This window comes from Ptychodera flava, chromosome 1 (genome assembly GCF_041260155.1).
Source record: "Ptychodera flava strain L36383 chromosome 1, AS_Pfla_20210202, whole genome shotgun sequence".
Taxonomy (NCBI): domain Eukaryota; kingdom Metazoa; phylum Hemichordata; class Enteropneusta; family Ptychoderidae; genus Ptychodera; species Ptychodera flava.
Window position 1 is genome coordinate 11448505 of NC_091928.1, and position 17760 is coordinate 11466264.

The 17760-nt window shown below is 38.3% G+C and overlaps 1 protein-coding gene and 1 long non-coding RNA gene across 3 annotated transcripts; one reads left to right on the forward strand and one right to left on the reverse strand.

The window, feature by feature from the left end:
- Nucleotides 1–1558: 1558 nt before the first annotated feature.
- LOC139130132 (uncharacterized) lies at nt 1559–8250 on the reverse strand. Of its 2 annotated transcripts, none has more exons than XR_011551799.1 (3): nt 7657–8250; nt 2726–2875; nt 1559–2563 (listed from the first exon to the last, which is right to left on the reverse strand). It is a non-coding gene; the product is annotated as an uncharacterized lncRNA (long non-coding RNA). The 2 variants fall into 2 exon arrangements; XR_011551801.1 differs by lacking the exon at nt 7657–8250 and adding an exon at nt 4610–4812.
- Nucleotides 8251–11761: 3511 nt separating this feature from the next.
- LOC139130141 (uncharacterized) lies at nt 11762–17744 on the forward strand. Its single transcript, XM_070695868.1, has 4 exons — nt 11762–12019; nt 14242–14368; nt 15530–15730; nt 16725–17744. The coding sequence occupies exons 1-4, from the start codon at nt 11966–11968 to the stop codon at nt 16748–16750; spliced, it is 408 nt and encodes a 135-aa protein (XP_070551969.1). The 5' UTR covers nt 11762–11965; the 3' UTR covers nt 16751–17744.
- The last annotated feature ends 16 nt before the right edge of the window (nt 17745–17760 follow it).

A 17760-nucleotide genomic window follows, 5' to 3' on the forward strand; every position in this document is an offset into this window, starting at 1 on the left:
CAGGTTCAGAAACTGCACTACAAGTTTTACCTTATTTTGTTGATTTTTTTGTGACACAAAGCAAGTCATAGTAGCAATTTTCGCAAAACGTACAAGAGTAATTATGTAGGTGTTTATCACACTTCCTTTGCATTAATTTTAAAAAAAAAGACAAACAAAAAATATCAATGACGAATTTGATACAAACAGACACAAGTACGTACGTACGTACGTACATACATACATACATACATACATCCATACATACATACGTACGTACGTACGTACTACGTACGTACGTACATACATACATACATACATACATACATACATACATACATACATACATACATACATACATACATACATACATACATACATACATACAGACAGACAGACAGACAGACAGACAGACAGACAGACAGACAGACATACAGACAGACAGACAGACAGACAGACATACATACAGACATACAGACAGACAGACAGACAGACAGACAGACAGACAGACAGACAGACAGACAGACAGACAGACAGACAGACAGACGGACAGACAGACAGACATTCGACATACAATGCATGTAATGCATCCCTTCAAGAAAACAACTTGATACTGCTATCAGTTTTTCAATTATTATCTTATTATTATCATTATTATTACGAACAGCCAGAAATGATATTTCCTATATATGCTTTGCCAAGCACGACGATACCCAGTCGATGAACCTGATATCGCTTTAGTCCAGTCATATTATCGTATCTGTTTGTGTTGTACAATATATCAGACACTAAAGTAGTCATAGACGTAGGATGGCCTGAAGTGAACGAATAATGGCGAGGCAAATATTGCAGAATCGTGTATTTGAAACAAAGCACGTAGTAGTGTATTATAAAACTAAAATTCAATATTGGACACTTGAAATATACTCTCGTACACAGAAACGAACAACGATAGTTAAAAATATACTTTAAATGAAATTGTACATATACCCTAATAGATTCAAATAAATTTAGTAAATTTAAATCTTCGAGTGACACCAAGTTGATTAATTAAACTCTTCAGTTAAGCTCACTAGATATCAAGGCGTATGACTTTTAACACAATATTTATTTGCGAATTATCATACATGTTTCGTTATTCAAAAGGAGCGTTATTATCCTGTCTCATTGAAACAGTATCGATGTCGATGAGAAGGGAGCCGAGGCCAGGCAGTGAGGACCCGTGCCCTCGATGCCGGTGACAATACGATGGTTTCAATCGGGTTCAAACTCACAACGTACGGTACCCAGTCACCTAGCGAAGAAGCCACAGACAAAACCGCTCGGCCGAATCCCAACAAATCTCAAGGAGTGCACAAAGAGTGCATTGTGTTTGTCGCTGCCTTCCCTACATGACTGTGTCATTCATAAGGCCCTCTTTACGAGTTTATTTTGATAAAACAATGCGTTGTTCGCTGTTCAAAAAGGGGAACTAAACCGAATAAACCATTTTACTGACTGTATGAGTCATCGTCACGTGACTCTAGTGCTGCATGCCTTCTTAGCGTGTGACGTCAAACACAATCACTTTGAATACGGGTTATTTAATAAAGAATTTTATTTAAAAATGTTTCTGTCTCTTTTGATATTTTACAGGAATAAAGCCCAGGTTTGAAGGCCAACAAGTTATTTCTTTCAATTTCAAAAAATAAAACAATAAAATTATTCTTTTCATGAAAAACAGAGCGCATCCCGATTTCGTGTTGTTTTCTGTTACCTCAGCAGATTCAAAATGTTTCCAAATACGTATTAAAGTATTTGAAATCAGATGAACACTTTCGGTATTGGAGAAAAAGATTCCATAGTGTGTAATTAAGAATTCACGTCGAGGGGTATATGTGGGAGTGTATATAATTTACATTATTATGAATATTTCGGCATCTATTTCAATAACTCAACACAGTGGCAAAATGCACTGAGCCCATAATCCTCCAAATTAGCACAACAATTGTTGTAATAGATTACGAACATCTGAAATAAGCCCAGAATTGTGCATATTTGACGATATCATTTTGTTCATCATTATCTCCTCTCCATATGCAGGACCTACGTGGCTGTATAAGAATGCTGAATGGTGGGATGAATAGAAACATAGACAAATTTTGAATTCACCATTGAAAGTTCAATGAGCAAGAATATCTTACAGGAATTAATGTTCTTGTTAAATAAAAGTGTGCGCACATTTTCAACAAAACACATATACCGCTATCGGGGCACGTATCAAAGTTGATTGCAACAAATTGTCGTCGCCACAATTGAATTCTATGGCAAAGGAAAAATTTCCGCCCTTATCACTGAATTCCTTCGAGCACTGTTTGTCGAAACATTTGGTCTTGCAATATACAATGGGCAAATCTCCGTCTCAAGTCATCGAACAGCTTCTCGCCACCAGAGGGCACCCTTCGGAGGAAGCCATCTCGGTTCAAAAACAACAGTCCAATCCCATTCATGCGGAATTGCGCTCGATCCACACTCCCTAGCTTGTATTGTTCCTGTGCCCAGAGCAACCAGGATACCACGTGATCTCTCGTCCACTTTCGAGGATCTGGAATTGTTGAAAAATTAAAAAGCCAGTATTATTTCTTTGATTTGGTCTCAGAGCCCATGTCTTCGAGTATGGCTTAATTACCCACCTAAATGATACATCGTGATATAAGAAGAAAGATACTCGTTGAGACATTTAAAAATTGCCAAATCAAGAACCTACCTAAAGGGAAAGCCGATCTTTTCGTTGGTATCACTATCGCTTTCAGGTATACACTATCTTTGAATTCAGTCTGCGATGACACGCATTTGACTACAACATTGTCGTGACATTCAATCTCAGCTTTGTCCATCTTGACGCAATCCGAGTGGTCTGCAAGGGAATAAAACAAGAAAATGGTTTATAGTCTTATGTATTTATGCCTGGGAGCTTGATGTTTGCTTTGGCAGTGTCTATTAGACAGATACAGGGAGGGGCATAGTGACAGAAATAAGATTGAATGTCTAAGCAAGACAATGAGGCGGATTCGACGCACTGAGATGGGCAGATACAGAAATGCGCTGATTCTATGGTTTGGTGTACGAGATTCAAGTGCTGCAACCAATGGGATGAAATCTTATTGACAAATTCGGCGGGACTTAACGACAAATTCCAATTTGAACCTGTGTGGCATTACGGCAGCTTAAATGTTAAAATAAGCCGCACATACAGTGATGTAACATTTAGACGTCATGTGTATTAATAAAGAGAGAGAAACGTTTCGATTCCTCTTCCCATCGACTACACTTCTATTGGACGACAAAATTTCAAGGGAAATGATACACTGAGCTCACACTTTGTAGTATATTGTGCAAACTAAACAAGGGAAGAAGAGACCTTATTATTTTTTAATCAGAGACAAATACGAGTATGTCATTGATTTCATACAAATATCGGTAGACAAGTACAGTTTTAAATCAATGTCACCGCACGTCCAGGAGAATTTTCCTCCTATGTTTAATGGTTGTGTTTCTTTTTTCCACTCTGTATATTCTAACTATACTGACCAGTCGATAACGAAGGTTCCAGTAAATGATTATTTTTTTACTATTGAGTCCACTCAAAATGTTGAAATGTGAGCAGTTCAAAAAATACACAATAATATTTTTGTTTTTGCACACGCAAGTTTTAATTTTACTTGATTGTTTCCATGTAAAATACGTATCCAATCAAGAACCAAATCAGAAATCCTTTATTATTTACACATTACTGTGACATTCTGCAAGCATGCATTTGTTTTGATATGCTCAACAAAATTTGTACGATATACGGTAAATTCGTCATTTTTTTGAAAATTTTCAAAAATGGACGTAAAGGAAAGAAATTAATTACCTCAGCCTTCGAATACTTCCTATTTTCATTCTCATTACGAAAATGTTTCTATTAATATTTTTTTCGCGCCAAATACGAGAAGTCACTGGGAGCCTTATCTTTTGGCATACGTCCAGCCATTTCATTTGGAATGAGAACAATGCAATATATCTATTTTTTGCATGCGTAAATACATGGTTGTACGAGAATACCGCTTTAAACAAAAACTCGTTTGAGCGTCATGTAAAACTCGCCCTAAATGTAATTATAAGGCGCCCGAATTCATTTGAAAACGACAAGTCGACAATGTCTCGCCGCCACCAAAATTAATAACAATCTTATGAATCCATCAGTAACGGTAGAACAATATCTTGTCTTCCTACAAACGGTTCAAACTTACGAAATGAAGAGTTTGTAGCAATTTTCAAATTTTCCTCAAAAGTGAGTAAAGACCAAAACAACAACAACAACAACAACAACAACAACATCAACAACAAAATCATCAATATCGTCATGAGAAGTAAGAAGAATCAAAAATATTTCTAGTACGATGACGAACAGTTGCGATAGTTTGCTAAAACTCACAAGGTTCATTTGATGCTCTGATGAAATATATTCAGAAAAGTGCACAGTAGATGTTTTGTATAAAATCTAGACCTCGGGTTCGGAAATTATTTTCAGAAGTATTAATAGCGTAGAATGAGAACCAGAGAAAGTCAATGATGGTAGCTGATAGAAGTGATCATCCTGTGTTACCTTATTTGCTGTCGCTCTCCGATATCCAGGACAAGAAACACCAATGTTAAAGCTTGAACTGATGCCGACTTCTCACATTTGTACAAATTTATAATAACAAGTTAGCATAGTCCGTGACTCAATAAAATTCACCGTTTTCACGGGCGACATAACACATAATATGTGAGAGCACAACTTCGTCAATCTTTAGAGGTTACAAGTGATGATTAACGTAATAAAGTCACCATGATATTGGTTTGGGTGGAGCATACGATCAGTGTCAACAACTTTTCTCTTTTGTTGGTTTATTCATTTTACTTCCATGCCGTTTCTACTTCCCTTTTTTAACAAAGCTCAGCGTCAACGGTACGCCCACTTCATACGTCGTGTAGGCTGGCTAAAACATCGGTATGGCTACGATTATGGTAATCCCGGAAGGGAACTACATGTCTGAAAAACGTGTTTGACGTTAGTTGTAAGTCTTGTTTACGTGTACTATTACACTCAGAATAAATTGCTTCATGGAAAACTATATTTGATCATCCATATGAACTGTACATACATACAACATTACAAGTAGATAGATATATAATTACGTGCATACGTACTTGAATACACGTAGATAGATATAGTGATATATAGATAGATAGATAGATAGATAGATAGATAGATAGATAGATAGATAGATAGATAGATGCACGCACTCACGCGCGCACACACACATACATACATACATATACATACATACATACAGACAGACAGACAGACAGACAGACAGACAGACAGACAGGCAGGCAGGCATGCATATACATACATACAGACAGACAGACATACATACATACATACATACATACATACATACATACATACATACATACATACATACATACATACTACAGTCAATTACACTCAGTTAAATCATAAAATGCTCAAACTAATCAACATGACATTCAACTTGAACGTGAACGCAATTTTTTAGAGCTAAAGTGATCACACAGCTCTGCCACTGCATCCGTTTTAACACGATGTTAATTAGTAAAACGGTTTTCGTAACTGTCTATTGGCTCAAATGCGTATTCTTGTTATAGTAATCGTGTGTGCAAAAACTCGGTTTGACTATTTTCTTTTGTCTTGATATTTTCGGAGTAACAACGGCGCTGATTCGTAACAGTGCTTTAACAGACTCAATAGTTCACTCTGTGTGACACGACGCGTAAAGCGAAACAAGTAAACGACATGATGGTATTTCATGAAGCCCTCAATCAATTATTGTAATATTAAATGCAAATCATGTTTGCAAATAACCAACTTTCTTTGCAGCCTTTCTATGACGTAATCTTCTGTTGGTAAAAAATTACCCAAAAGGGATTTATCATATCCTTCATATACTATTCTGTAGACTCTCAGGCATACTGAGTGGTTTAAGCCAATTTTGTCGTTGTTGCGGTTTTGGACTAGAAAGCGACAGTGATCTGACAATCTGACAGTTGTTTAAGTTCAGTTTATCCATGTATCCAATCTCTCATTTTGGTTTAAAATAATGAAGTTTGATTTCCATTTGATATGTCGTTGATTTCTTCGAAAAGAATGATCTGGAGTCTTGCAAATGATAAATCTGTTGGTCGTTATGGCGTCAAGGATATTTTCAAAATATCACAAGTTTTCGTATTTCAAACTTCAAAGAATATCCCATACCTCGGATATTGACTTCATCTTGCCATGTTGATTTCTTCGGAAACAAAAATGTTGTGTCAAACTGGCTGTAAATTTAAATCTCACTAGATATTGTAAATTTCTTTAAGTCGTTTGAACAAGCAAGGAGAAATTATTCCGAGCTCGGAGTTCCATGAAACTCCTGAAACATATCCCACAATTTCGTTTGACGAAAATTGATGAACTTTAACCGATAGCCATGAATCCAAGGATCTGTTCTTGAATTTTGTGGGCATATCTAAAGTTCGTGAAAGCACAGAAAATTGTAACACCCTCCAATTCAATGACCGATATCTTGCAATAATCAAAATATCTCTATCTGTGACGTTCCGCGATCTCAGTAAATATGAAATCATTATTTTTCCAGCCTTTAGTACATCCGTTTTATCACCTTGCGATCGATAAACCTGTACAGGGCTTTTTGCGTTCTAATGGTTTTCCGAACATCGTTATATTTTGATCATTATGGGAAAATTTACTCCTATTCTTGTTTGTCGAAAAGTCCCGTAAAGAATTATGAGTCTAGTTATTACACAGCACTGCAAGGCAGACATAATATTATTGGAATAATATTGAAAAGTCCCTCTTGTTTTATTCCGGGAACTTTTAGGGGGTTCGAATTTTGAGTTTGATAAAAACCGTCTGTTCTCTAACACGTGTATATCACACAGTGATGTATTTTCTCCCTGTCATTTAGGCTTTGACTCAATAGATTTCGCTCCTGGGAATATGAAGTGCGCAGATATACGACACAATTTGTGAAGGGAGGAAGTAAACACGAAAAATAAACAACTGAAGGGTTTGTCTCTCCGTCAAATGGTGGCGTCTACTGCGGCATGTATGTCCGACATGTCATGGTTTCCTTTGTGGATAGTCTCGTTCCGCTGTTTGCAAAACACTTGAAACTATATGTCCAAGATTTGGTAATTTCATGATAGCAAACGCACGGACAGGCAGTTTTATACGAGTCTAATTGATTCTTTTAATCCATGCAGACAAAAAAAAAACATGATCGATTGTTCGCTTGAAACATAGTGCGGGTTATCGACTTGTCACGTGCTCTCAGACTCTACAACTGGCTAATACTGAGTATTAACGATACAGAGCAGTTCAATTACAGCGAACAAGAAAAGAATACAAGTTTTCTAGGTGCACCAAAATTTTACTTGATATTCTCTCTCTCAGGAAAATGTGCCGTACCTGATACGACCAGATTTGCATAATATTCACCGTTCCAGAAGGTAAATTAAAAATAACCGCGCCGATCAAATAGAGAAGTGTTAGCATTTATTGCTGTGATCCATGAATCACCAATATCGTGACGTCAGAAACTGGTAAATACGTGGTAGACTTACCTGCCAGTAAATTGTGCACGACGTCCTTTACAGGCCCTGCTTTGCCACCAGCTCGGAAACCAGTCTGAAGCTCGTCAGATCAATGTAGTCCGCTCCACATGTACACGACACGGGTCCGAACAGTCAACACTCGGCGTACTTCGGCTTTCCCAGGCACAATGATTTCGGGGCAATATATCACAGCTTGCACGTTAGAGGTACCAGTTACAAACAATGTACAAATCCGATAATGTGCAACCAAAGGGCTTCGGAATCGATATTCGCCCTTGGTGTTGATTCGTTACTGTGTTGTATCAAATGCAGTCGCGTTACGTCTGATTCAAAAATAGGCAGCTGAGAGTGTACTGTGTTTATAATTGAGTCCCAGCCAAACGCATACCACCTGCTTTGTCGAGTTGACCTTTGTTGAACTTCCTCTTTTCGTTGTTGTTAGGTAGCCTGTAGTTGGGAGCAGAGCGTGAATGACCCTTTACATTGACTGGACACAGAAGGCGGGTTAATAATAACTGATCTAGATTCTATAGCGTAAATAGGTCTCACTCTGTGCAGTGCCGGTAGTGCTGCGTCGGTAGTTTGTACGCTGTGTTGTTTTATGATACAGCATGTTGTGTCATGAGACAGTGTACTGAAACAAACAACAGGTAAAATCAAAGAATAAGACACTATTTAATTAATCCACAAGCACGAAAGTCAGAGTACCGGGTTTCAGTGGGAATCCCAGTCGACCTGGCTAAAAGTGATTAAATTAGGCCAAGCCTTTTTACTTGTTAAGCAGCTTTCAGTTGTCAGCGTCGTTTTGTTTCGTTTTGCTTTGTAAATTTTTATTCCTCGGACGATGCATTCCGTACAAAAGTTTCACGATGTCTGATATTTTTAACTTATTACTGGAAAATTTGGAAAATTTTCTCTGCTTAACAAAAGAAAGGATTAAGTTAAAATAAGATAATTGCGTTTTTGTTGCCGTATCCTCACATTTGGAAACTGTCTTCTATAACGTATGCTCAATAAGTAAATCAGTTGTCAACGATTCGTCATTCTGACAATTTTACAACAGCTTCATACTCTATGGAATCTTTAAGCACTTTATAATACACGTAAACGATGACAAGACAGATTATAAGTTGGAGTAACACAAACTTACAAAACTTACAAAACTTAGCATAACGATTCTTTTTATTTTTTCTAAACTATGATGTAGCACCATACGATATCGCAGTTACTAAGTCTAACTCAGATTGAGATCTGAAAATGTGCGATAAATCCCTGGCAGACATGACAATGACAAACAGACGCAAAACACACGCACCACAGTGCCACATTTCTGTCCCGCACTCGATTCCGACACGGAATGAAACAGACATTTCCAAACTCGTACAAGACATTCCATGATCTCAACCCCTCCTTCAGTTTTCCAACTGTCAATATGTTGTCATTTGTTTCGATTTGAAGGTGGATTGTAGTGAAACCCATATTTAATATGTCCCTTATCATAGGCTTTCGTGAAAGTCGCGTCGGGGCAATTATTTATATAAGGGGAATTTAAGGTTAATGTGCAGCATCATGTGAACTGTTATCCAATTGGTTGGCTGAATCTTGCCGTTATAATTGCATAATACAAATGGACTCCCTAAGCTACCGTGAATAGTGACAATCGACCAATCAGATATAACCTTCCGAGCATGCTGCACACCAGCGGGGATTTTACATCCTTTTGTTTGGTATGGCACAGGACGGCATAGCCTCGACTCATTCTGAAGCCTGTCACGGTGGAGAAAATTAACTTGAAATTTTCGTCGACTACTTTTTTACGAAACTCTTAAAATCATTTTCCCCATGGGAGTAACACAACTTAGGTACATGGCCAATTTCATCTTATCAGTAAATTCTAAATAACCTTCTCTCTGAATCAAAACTTTGCACGGTTACCCTTGCATTTATACTTGATTGTGAAAGAGAGTAGTTATTACAGTTTCCCTGATCAGAGGGAAGTTGAGCAAAACCTTTGAGTCTCTCAGTTTCGAGAGTACTACCATTACTGCTATCTATGTCTATCGTCTGGTGACATTATGAACTGTTTGATCTTTGGAAATTTTCCGCAAAATTGATATCAAAATTTTCTTGTTTTCCTATCATAAGCTAGGCCTCTAACAACGGACTCGTCATATATGTCGCATCGGCACTGGTTCGTGTTTCTACGGTTGTCTATAAACGATGATTCATTGTGCCTGATGCCTAGTCGTGCATTCGATGGATGTGTGTTAGCACAGTCCCTCCACTGTGTGGTGACGTCACAGGCATGACATCATAGGTGCTCGTGTTTGTGTTTCATTTTTTAAAAGTGCGATTTTGTACTTCAAGTTTGATAGATGGCGTTTGTGATGTACCGCAGCGACTTCAGCCTTGTCTTGTCCGATTCTTATTTCTTTAATTAGGTCACTTTACTAAAAATCAGATTCTTACTGTTGAATATTTTTGCGGCCCCTTGAAATGATTTAAATTAATCGGAGGAAATAGGAGAAAGCCTGATTCCTTCAAATTATGACAGTATAAACAGTTGTAATTTTACGCGTAAATTGCGAGTTCTTGTTACCATTTGTTGGCAAGCTAAATAAATCACACATTGTGTTTATATATAAAAACATCATGCAGCCTAGGATTTTGTTCGAGATTTGATGTGCCAGTATTCAATTCAACAGTCTGTAAAAAGCCTAAATCTTAATGCAGTTGGGCCTTGAACGAATTTATGCGTGCATCAAGTAGTAAAATAATCTCGTTGAAGAGACAATTTTCTATAGTAAACCCACACTCTACAATAAACAAACTATGAGTTCATTAACTCGAAAATATCATCATGGCATAATATTACATATTGACTGTCGCGATACATCAAATCCTTTCCAGTTAAAATGCTTGATAACAACAATAGAACGCGTTGGATTTTGCACATATTATGAATTTGCCGCATAACCTGGCTAATAGCATCTGTGGGGCTAAAAGATCACCTCAGACTGTGTCCTGAATATCATGTAAAAGACACTGAAAGTTTCGTTTTCGAGCACTTTTTTCGAGGTCATACAGTAAGTCTGTTAAAAACTATGTATCAAGAGTCGTTTTCAAGTCACGATATGAGCAAGCTACTGTAGCCGTAGGCTCGGGACATGATTCAAATAATCTGAATTCATCGCTCCCACTGAAGGGGGAAGTCACAGTAAAGGGTATCTACCTAACCTAGCTAATGTGCTGCTCTTTATTACGACAACGAAAGATGAGACGCTCTGAATGATTTTCTATTTTTATGGCGATCATCGCATCTTTGTTACAACCTTTGAGAAGAAAAACGGAAGTGACCTGGACAAGGGTCAAAATGTTTTCTTTCTGTCCTCGACTCTTGAACTTTGTTCGATGAGCACAAAGGTCAATTTAAAGCAATAGCTTACTCTGTAGTCTCCTTAGCAACACAGTTTTCCCATAGTTCTCTGAGTACTATACTGTGATTTCTAAGCATCGTCATGTATGCATGTTCAAGGTCTTCGATTTCATTGTATCATCTTTGCAGTGCCGGTAAAGTGAAAGAGAGAAAAAATTGCACTATTTCCTGATCATAAAATCTCGTTGATGGCCGACATTTCAGCGTATGTGCACGCGCAAGCTTTAAAGACCAGTTAATGCGTGCGGCGACAAATTGACACTGTTTCTATTGCTTTCTAAACATTTTTTTCTTAAGGTCATTGGCAACTGCTATTTACGGTGTGAGCGAGTCTATACTTATATCTAATATGTACAGGCATGCTTTCCAAACCAAAACAGACTATTTTCTGGTTCGGTTTGGAGTCGCATGGTTCGTAATTGCGTGCAGAATACTGGAACATTTTGGCCATGAACGTAGTTTCCAGTCAATCGTCACTGTCTTCTAAGAGAATTTTACTTATGTAACGTTATCTAATTTAAAAGAAATTAGCCCAATTTTTTACCTATTTCAATAAAATCTGTGGAGGTAATGGTCAAGTTTTTCCCCCAGCAGGGACATGGGCAGCAAATCTCTAGTTTCGGTGAAGTAAATCTTCCCGTCAAAAATCATTCATGATAATTATGCAAATACCTGGCCAATGCATAACAACGACACACGGCCTGAGCATCTGTGCCAGCGATGTCCTGGACCTAAACGGGGCTTCCCCTCACAGCCGACTCTACTCGCATATATGTAGCCGCAGCGGTTGTATCGGTATTTCTACCCAATGTATACATCAACATTGCCTCACAAGCTGCAATCAGATTGAGAGCTTGAGTCGAGCAAGACAAATACTGGTTCATGGTTGCAACTGAAGAGGGTGCGATAGACAGAAGCGACCACGACATTCAGTATGTAAGTAGTGATTCACATAGCTTCTGATACTTTTAATGGCCGCTTTTCGGAAGGGAAACTGCTACTGGCCTTATGCATGGGCATTTAACTGTGGTCGTTCAGCGTTGTATAACTTGAGAAAGACCACAGCACTGTGAATAGTTTTAAGTTTAATAGACAGGGAGAAATTCTTTTCTTCCGAAATAAGTCGATAAAGCAGTGTTATAGTTCGTAAAAAGTAAATCTTCAACCAGGTAAAATTTAAACAGAGTGTCTGTGTTCTTGGATATTAGGACAGGGATCAGAAAGGAGTCGGCATCCATATTGTGGAGGATAATACGCTTATAAAATGCCACCGGTATGGCAGACTTTACATAACGTGGTTTTTCCTCTTACATCGAGTTCATCAAGCTTCAAAGCAATATGGCAGGATTCCCAAACTTAAAACTGTCTTCCCCCGTCTTGAACAGGAACCATCGCTTACAGGGAGGGGGGGGACAGTGGGGTACCAGGAGACACTAAGAAACCGATACTCGTAAAGATAGACAAACCAATGACGAGACAGACAGATTGCCTCAACAAACAAATAACATGTAGCTGTACAATTTGTCTTTCATTTCGACGTATTGCATTATCTTTTCGGGTTTTCTAAATTCGAAAAAAGCTCACAAACAAAAAACTGGCGCTAACAGATCCGACTGCAATTGTCTCTACATCGTTTTCAATTCTAAGAACTGTTCACTTCTTGCTATTGTTTAAACAAGTATTCGAAAAGGGGATTAAACTTACGCGTCGTGTTTTTTTATTAGGGGGGGGGGGTTCGCGGCAAACCATGATTCAAGAAGGTAAAACTAGAATTATGTACGTTTTCAGCATACAAAGGTCTGTTTTTCCTTATCTCGCAACATTATTGCCAAAATTTGAACCCTTTAGTTTTACTGTATTACATCAAAAGCGAACAATTCTGGCAGCTACATGTACCCAGGCTGCACGGGGACGAATATTTTATGCAGCCAGGTCCACTGTAGGTATACCCTTCACGTTACTTTTTCTGGTTCCCTGAATGTATTCCGGTTTAAAAATTGGGCATCTTGGCGTTACATTATCCTATTGTGATCATATAATAGACTACCACCCACCCAACCCCCAACCCCCCATGTTTGACATCAAGGTCAAGGCGACGGAATGGAACGGAGAAAGACAATATTAGCATTCACGCGCAAGAATCAAAGTAGCCCCTTTGAAAGCTACTCTGACGACGTGACAAAAAGCGCACATTGATGAATGTTGCAAGGTTAAAGACATGCAATCCCGCTTTAAAACCCTTCGATAAAATCAAATCTACACAGGGCCGATCGTGCCATAGTAAACAATGATTGAACACTAAATAGCGAAGGGTGAGGGAGGTCGATCGGTGACCCCAGAGTATGCTTCCTCTTTATTCTTTGTCGGCGCGTATTTTTTAAGATATATATAGAAGTTGGAATTCCCTGCAACTGATAACGATAGCCCAAAGGCGACACAATTCAACGGAGGGCGCGACGTAATTCCAGAAAATTGAAATACATTTACTATCATCCGTAATTCACTCTCATTCTGATTGTTAATGCATAAAATGAACCCATCCCACGTCGACAGTGAAATTCAAATCGCACCTATGAGCGATCTTTTTGTTTCGTTTTTAACTCCTCACTGCAACATTTGCGAAACTAATCAGGCTGTGGAGAGAGAAAGAAGCGCATGCGCGGCGTGCAGTGGGGAATCCCGTGTCAGCAAGAGCATGTTTGAAATAGAAAAATAAATACGAAATTACTCTTAGTTCCCTTTTATTGGGTGCCGGTCTAAGTAGCACTGGTTTTTAATTTTAGGGCTTATGAGGGAGACCTGGTCAGGCAGAATGCATCATTTAGGCCTCGTTGTGTTTGATATGATTGAATCCTAAATTTGCACATTCCAGCGCTGCCTGGTGCGGCAAAGAAGACAATAAATCAGTGACCAGTCATTGCAAATTCTAAATAAAGTTACCGCCTAATAATGGTTGGAATATGATGCTGTTTGCGACAGTCGAACTCATGGAAATTTGCAGAAATTCTCACAAAATGGCGTCGTTCACCCATGCCTTTCTGTTTCCTTAATACTAGTAGACATACATTCTAGAGTGGTCACTCTCTAGTCATGTAAGTGAACTTGAACATTGAATAAGGTAACTCTGCTGACGTCATGATTTTCTTCTTTATTCCCAGTTTCTTGTGAGCATTCACAGCATGATGGACGACACGCATGTGCTGAACGAAGCTATAGAGCAATATAAGGACACGGCCATCTGGTCAGATATCCGCGAAGCGTGTGACAAGTACGGACTACCAGAAGGTACAGGACCGAAAGCCATTTTAAGTCTTTTTTCAAGCACGGCGGTTATAGTGAAAATCTAACAAGGCAGATTTCAATTCTCACTGCGTGTCTCTCTGTCTCTCTCAGTCTGCCCGTATGTCTGTTCGGCTTGCTATTTGAAAAATTAAAGCAATGTTACTCCTATTCATGCAGAGGATATTAATGCCTGTGGCAGAACGACATCTCCAACTGATCATCAAATCAACCTCTGGTCTGAGAACAGAATTTCGTAAAAAGTAATGCATTTTTGAAATTAGTTTCGAACAATTGCAGGCAAAGAAACATATGGTTTATGGGTGTTTAGAGTTGAATCTGTATGGCGAAGAAATAGTGATTATCGACGCATGCAAATCACGTTCGAGCACGTTAGGTAGAATGCACCTCTAGGACAGATATTCGAACTCTCAAACCTTTTTCCGTGTCTACCAACTGTCTTAGATTCAAGTTTTTAGAATCTAAAATTTTATTTTTCCCCCATAGCATTAACACAGGGATGTTGGCCATTCTGAATTTCAAATAATGGTAAATCTTGGGTTATTTATTTCTCTCGACAAAAATTCGCACGATGACCCTCGCGATTTTTATTCTTGATTTTGAAAGAGAATGGCTGAAAGATTCCTTGGCGAAAGTTTGAGCAAAAGTTGACGTCTTTCACTTTTGAGGCGCATAGGCCTACTACCCTAAATGAAAGACAAGGAATATGCAACAAATGCAAAGTTTTGGTTCATGTGCTATGAACTCCAAACTATCCCCAACACTGTCATTGTTACAGAGTGTAAAGGTTAAAGGTCATCTTGGAAAGTCAGGAACCAGAGAAACACACTTGTTAACATTTACCGATATTTGAAATTCCAAAATGGCCTCTAGGCTTTAACTCTATGGGGACAACTTATGAATACCATTTAGGATTTTCAAACACCTAAGACAGTCAAAGTTCTTTATTCCAAGAGCTTTAAAATTAGCTTGCGCAAGCGATAGACCAGAAAACTTTAAGAAGCGATAGACCAGAAAACTTTAAGAAAAACTTGATGAGCGTCTGTCCCGTAGGCGCATTCGACCCTTTATAATTTTGAAATGTGTAACACAATGCAACTATATCACTGCGTGCTAATGTTCACGATTTCTTTTTCCTGTATACAGATGTTAACCAGTGGACCGCTAAGGATTTCCTCAGGTGGTGTCAGTATGCCGGTGAAAAATTTGCCCTTTCAACTTTGCACTCTGTCGGTGACCTCTCAGAAGACAACCTGAAAACGAACATGGCGTCGGAAGTGGGCTTTCGTGATATTTTCTCTGACGACTATGACGTCATTTACAACTATTGGCAACACTGGCAGAAAGGTGAGACACACTGTTTTCAAAGTTTGCTTTGTCTCGCCACTTGAACATCAATAAGCAACCTTAAATAACCTTTGCAAAGAGCCTTGCACGGCATGGATACTTTTAAACATATTTCATGAATTTACTGGTTTGTATACTTGTGTGGGGTAGTAAACTAATGGAGGGTATAATGTATAGAGTATATTTAATGGACAAATGAAGTCAGCAAAAGTTTTCATTTGAAATTGCTCAAGACGAACTCGGCATTACGGACTGAGTGTCAATGAAACCTGGACCATATCTACACTACGGAACCGATACGCACGTTGACGTATGGCGAGAAAATTTTTATAAATAATTTTATTGATAGTTTTCAAAGTAGGAAACTAATGATGGGGAATTTTTGGAGTTCCATCCTTACGTACTTTTATCGATGGCCCATTTATGTAGATTAGAAATCCAGTGGTTTATTAATCCGATTGAAACAAGAGGTAGGGATAGGGTAGATCTTCGCTGTGTAGGCCTATGACTTGAACGTTCACGTTTTGCTGTCCTCGCCGCTCTTCATTTGAACTTGTATACACAACTGAACAAATCATCTAAAAATGTTACATGGTTTATCTTTCTGATATTCATTTGTATGTTCTGCACATTTGCATTGCAAATCTGTAGAAAAAAGGGGAACTCGTCTCTTTTCTGTCAAAAATTTCCGGGTCCCGATATAACCTTTTTCCATGCCACGTGCAGCTCCGTCCGGCTGTATATCTGTCCATCTGTCTCTCTGTCTGTCAGTCAGTCACGGTCAGTTTGCCTATGTAGATGTGTTTCAAGTGAGCACAATTATACAAAGGGTTCTTTCACCTATTTCCACGTCAAACCGTTTGTTATTACGTATCGTTTGCTCAGAATACAGGAAGTTCTCGATTACCGAAACAAGAACTTGTCATCCTGAAGAATTATAGAGCTGTTATTTTTTATAATTTTCTTCATCAATTTCTCTTTTTTTCCCTTACAGTTGCAGCGTCAAAGATTTACGATTGAAGTTCTATCGCAGGCAACATTGTAGTTATTTTATACATCGTATTTCATATGTTATCATTCTAAAATTATTCTGCCAGAAATTGTTCCAAAGCACGTACGAGTGGCCTTTATTTCGTAGGTGAAGCCCCATATGTAAAATATTTTACTGAACTTCTGTTGAAAGGGGCATAATCTCAAAGAGGCAATCGACTTTGTTGAGAGGAAACCTTCACGTGCATGACTTTTTACTTCTGCATAAAGGTTTCATTAAATGTTACGCGACCTACAGTTTTCATGAGGAAGTGCGGATCAACTGGACACAAGTAGTTTTGACAATTTTAAAGACTTTTCAATCTTTTCAGACCATCTTTATATTTTATGTATATTTAACCAGCAATAATACTGCCAAATATTCATGTGTTTTCGTTGAAGTTAGAGAGTAGCTTGAAATATGACAAGTCATATAGTTTTCCGGAGTTTATTGAATTAAGATCATTTATTGACTAAGCGGGTGGTGTTTTCGGACCCTATAAATTTAATATTCAGAATGCACTCGAGTAGAAATCCACGTGTACTTATAAGGATACAAACAGGCCTATTGGTAACTTTATCGAAGCACGCTTTGAAAGACGAGCAAGCAGAGTTTGGCTATATCCAGATGCTTACACAGATAGAAAGTTCGCGGTCAGATAGGATCTGTATTTTGTAACTATAATTTCTCCATACGTACGTTATAAACTATTCGAGAATGCCTGAACAGACCGTCCAAAAGTTCCAATTTCAACAACATAGAATAAAAACAAACAATGGAATAATATCCTTGTACTTCTGCCTTGATCAACTCGAAGTCAACTCGTCCCTTTCAGTACTACAAGAGTTTCATCATCAGTTTTTTATTGCTGTGATACTTTAACCATATCGCCGCATATTTTTCCATATCAATTTTCTAAAGCTTTAAGCAAAGTGTACAAATCACCACATGTCGCTAGAATTAAAACAATATAAGCAAAGTGAATACCTCTGACCTTGTA

What these genes read in the sequence shown, in the direction of transcription:
- LOC139130141 (XM_070695868.1), top strand. Translation starts at nt 11,966, where the DNA reads ATGGTTGCAACTGAAGAGGGTGCGATAGACAGAAGCGACCACGACATT. An exon ending in GCGACCACGACATTCAGTAT is followed by an intron (nt 12,020 to 14,241) that starts GTAAGTAGTGAT and finishes CTTTATTCCCAG; the next exon opens with TTTCTTGTGAGCATTCACAG. An exon ending in TTGGCAACACTGGCAGAAAG is followed by an intron (nt 15,731 to 16,724) that starts GTGAGACACACT and finishes TTTCCCTTACAG; the next exon opens with TTGCAGCGTCAAAGATTTAC.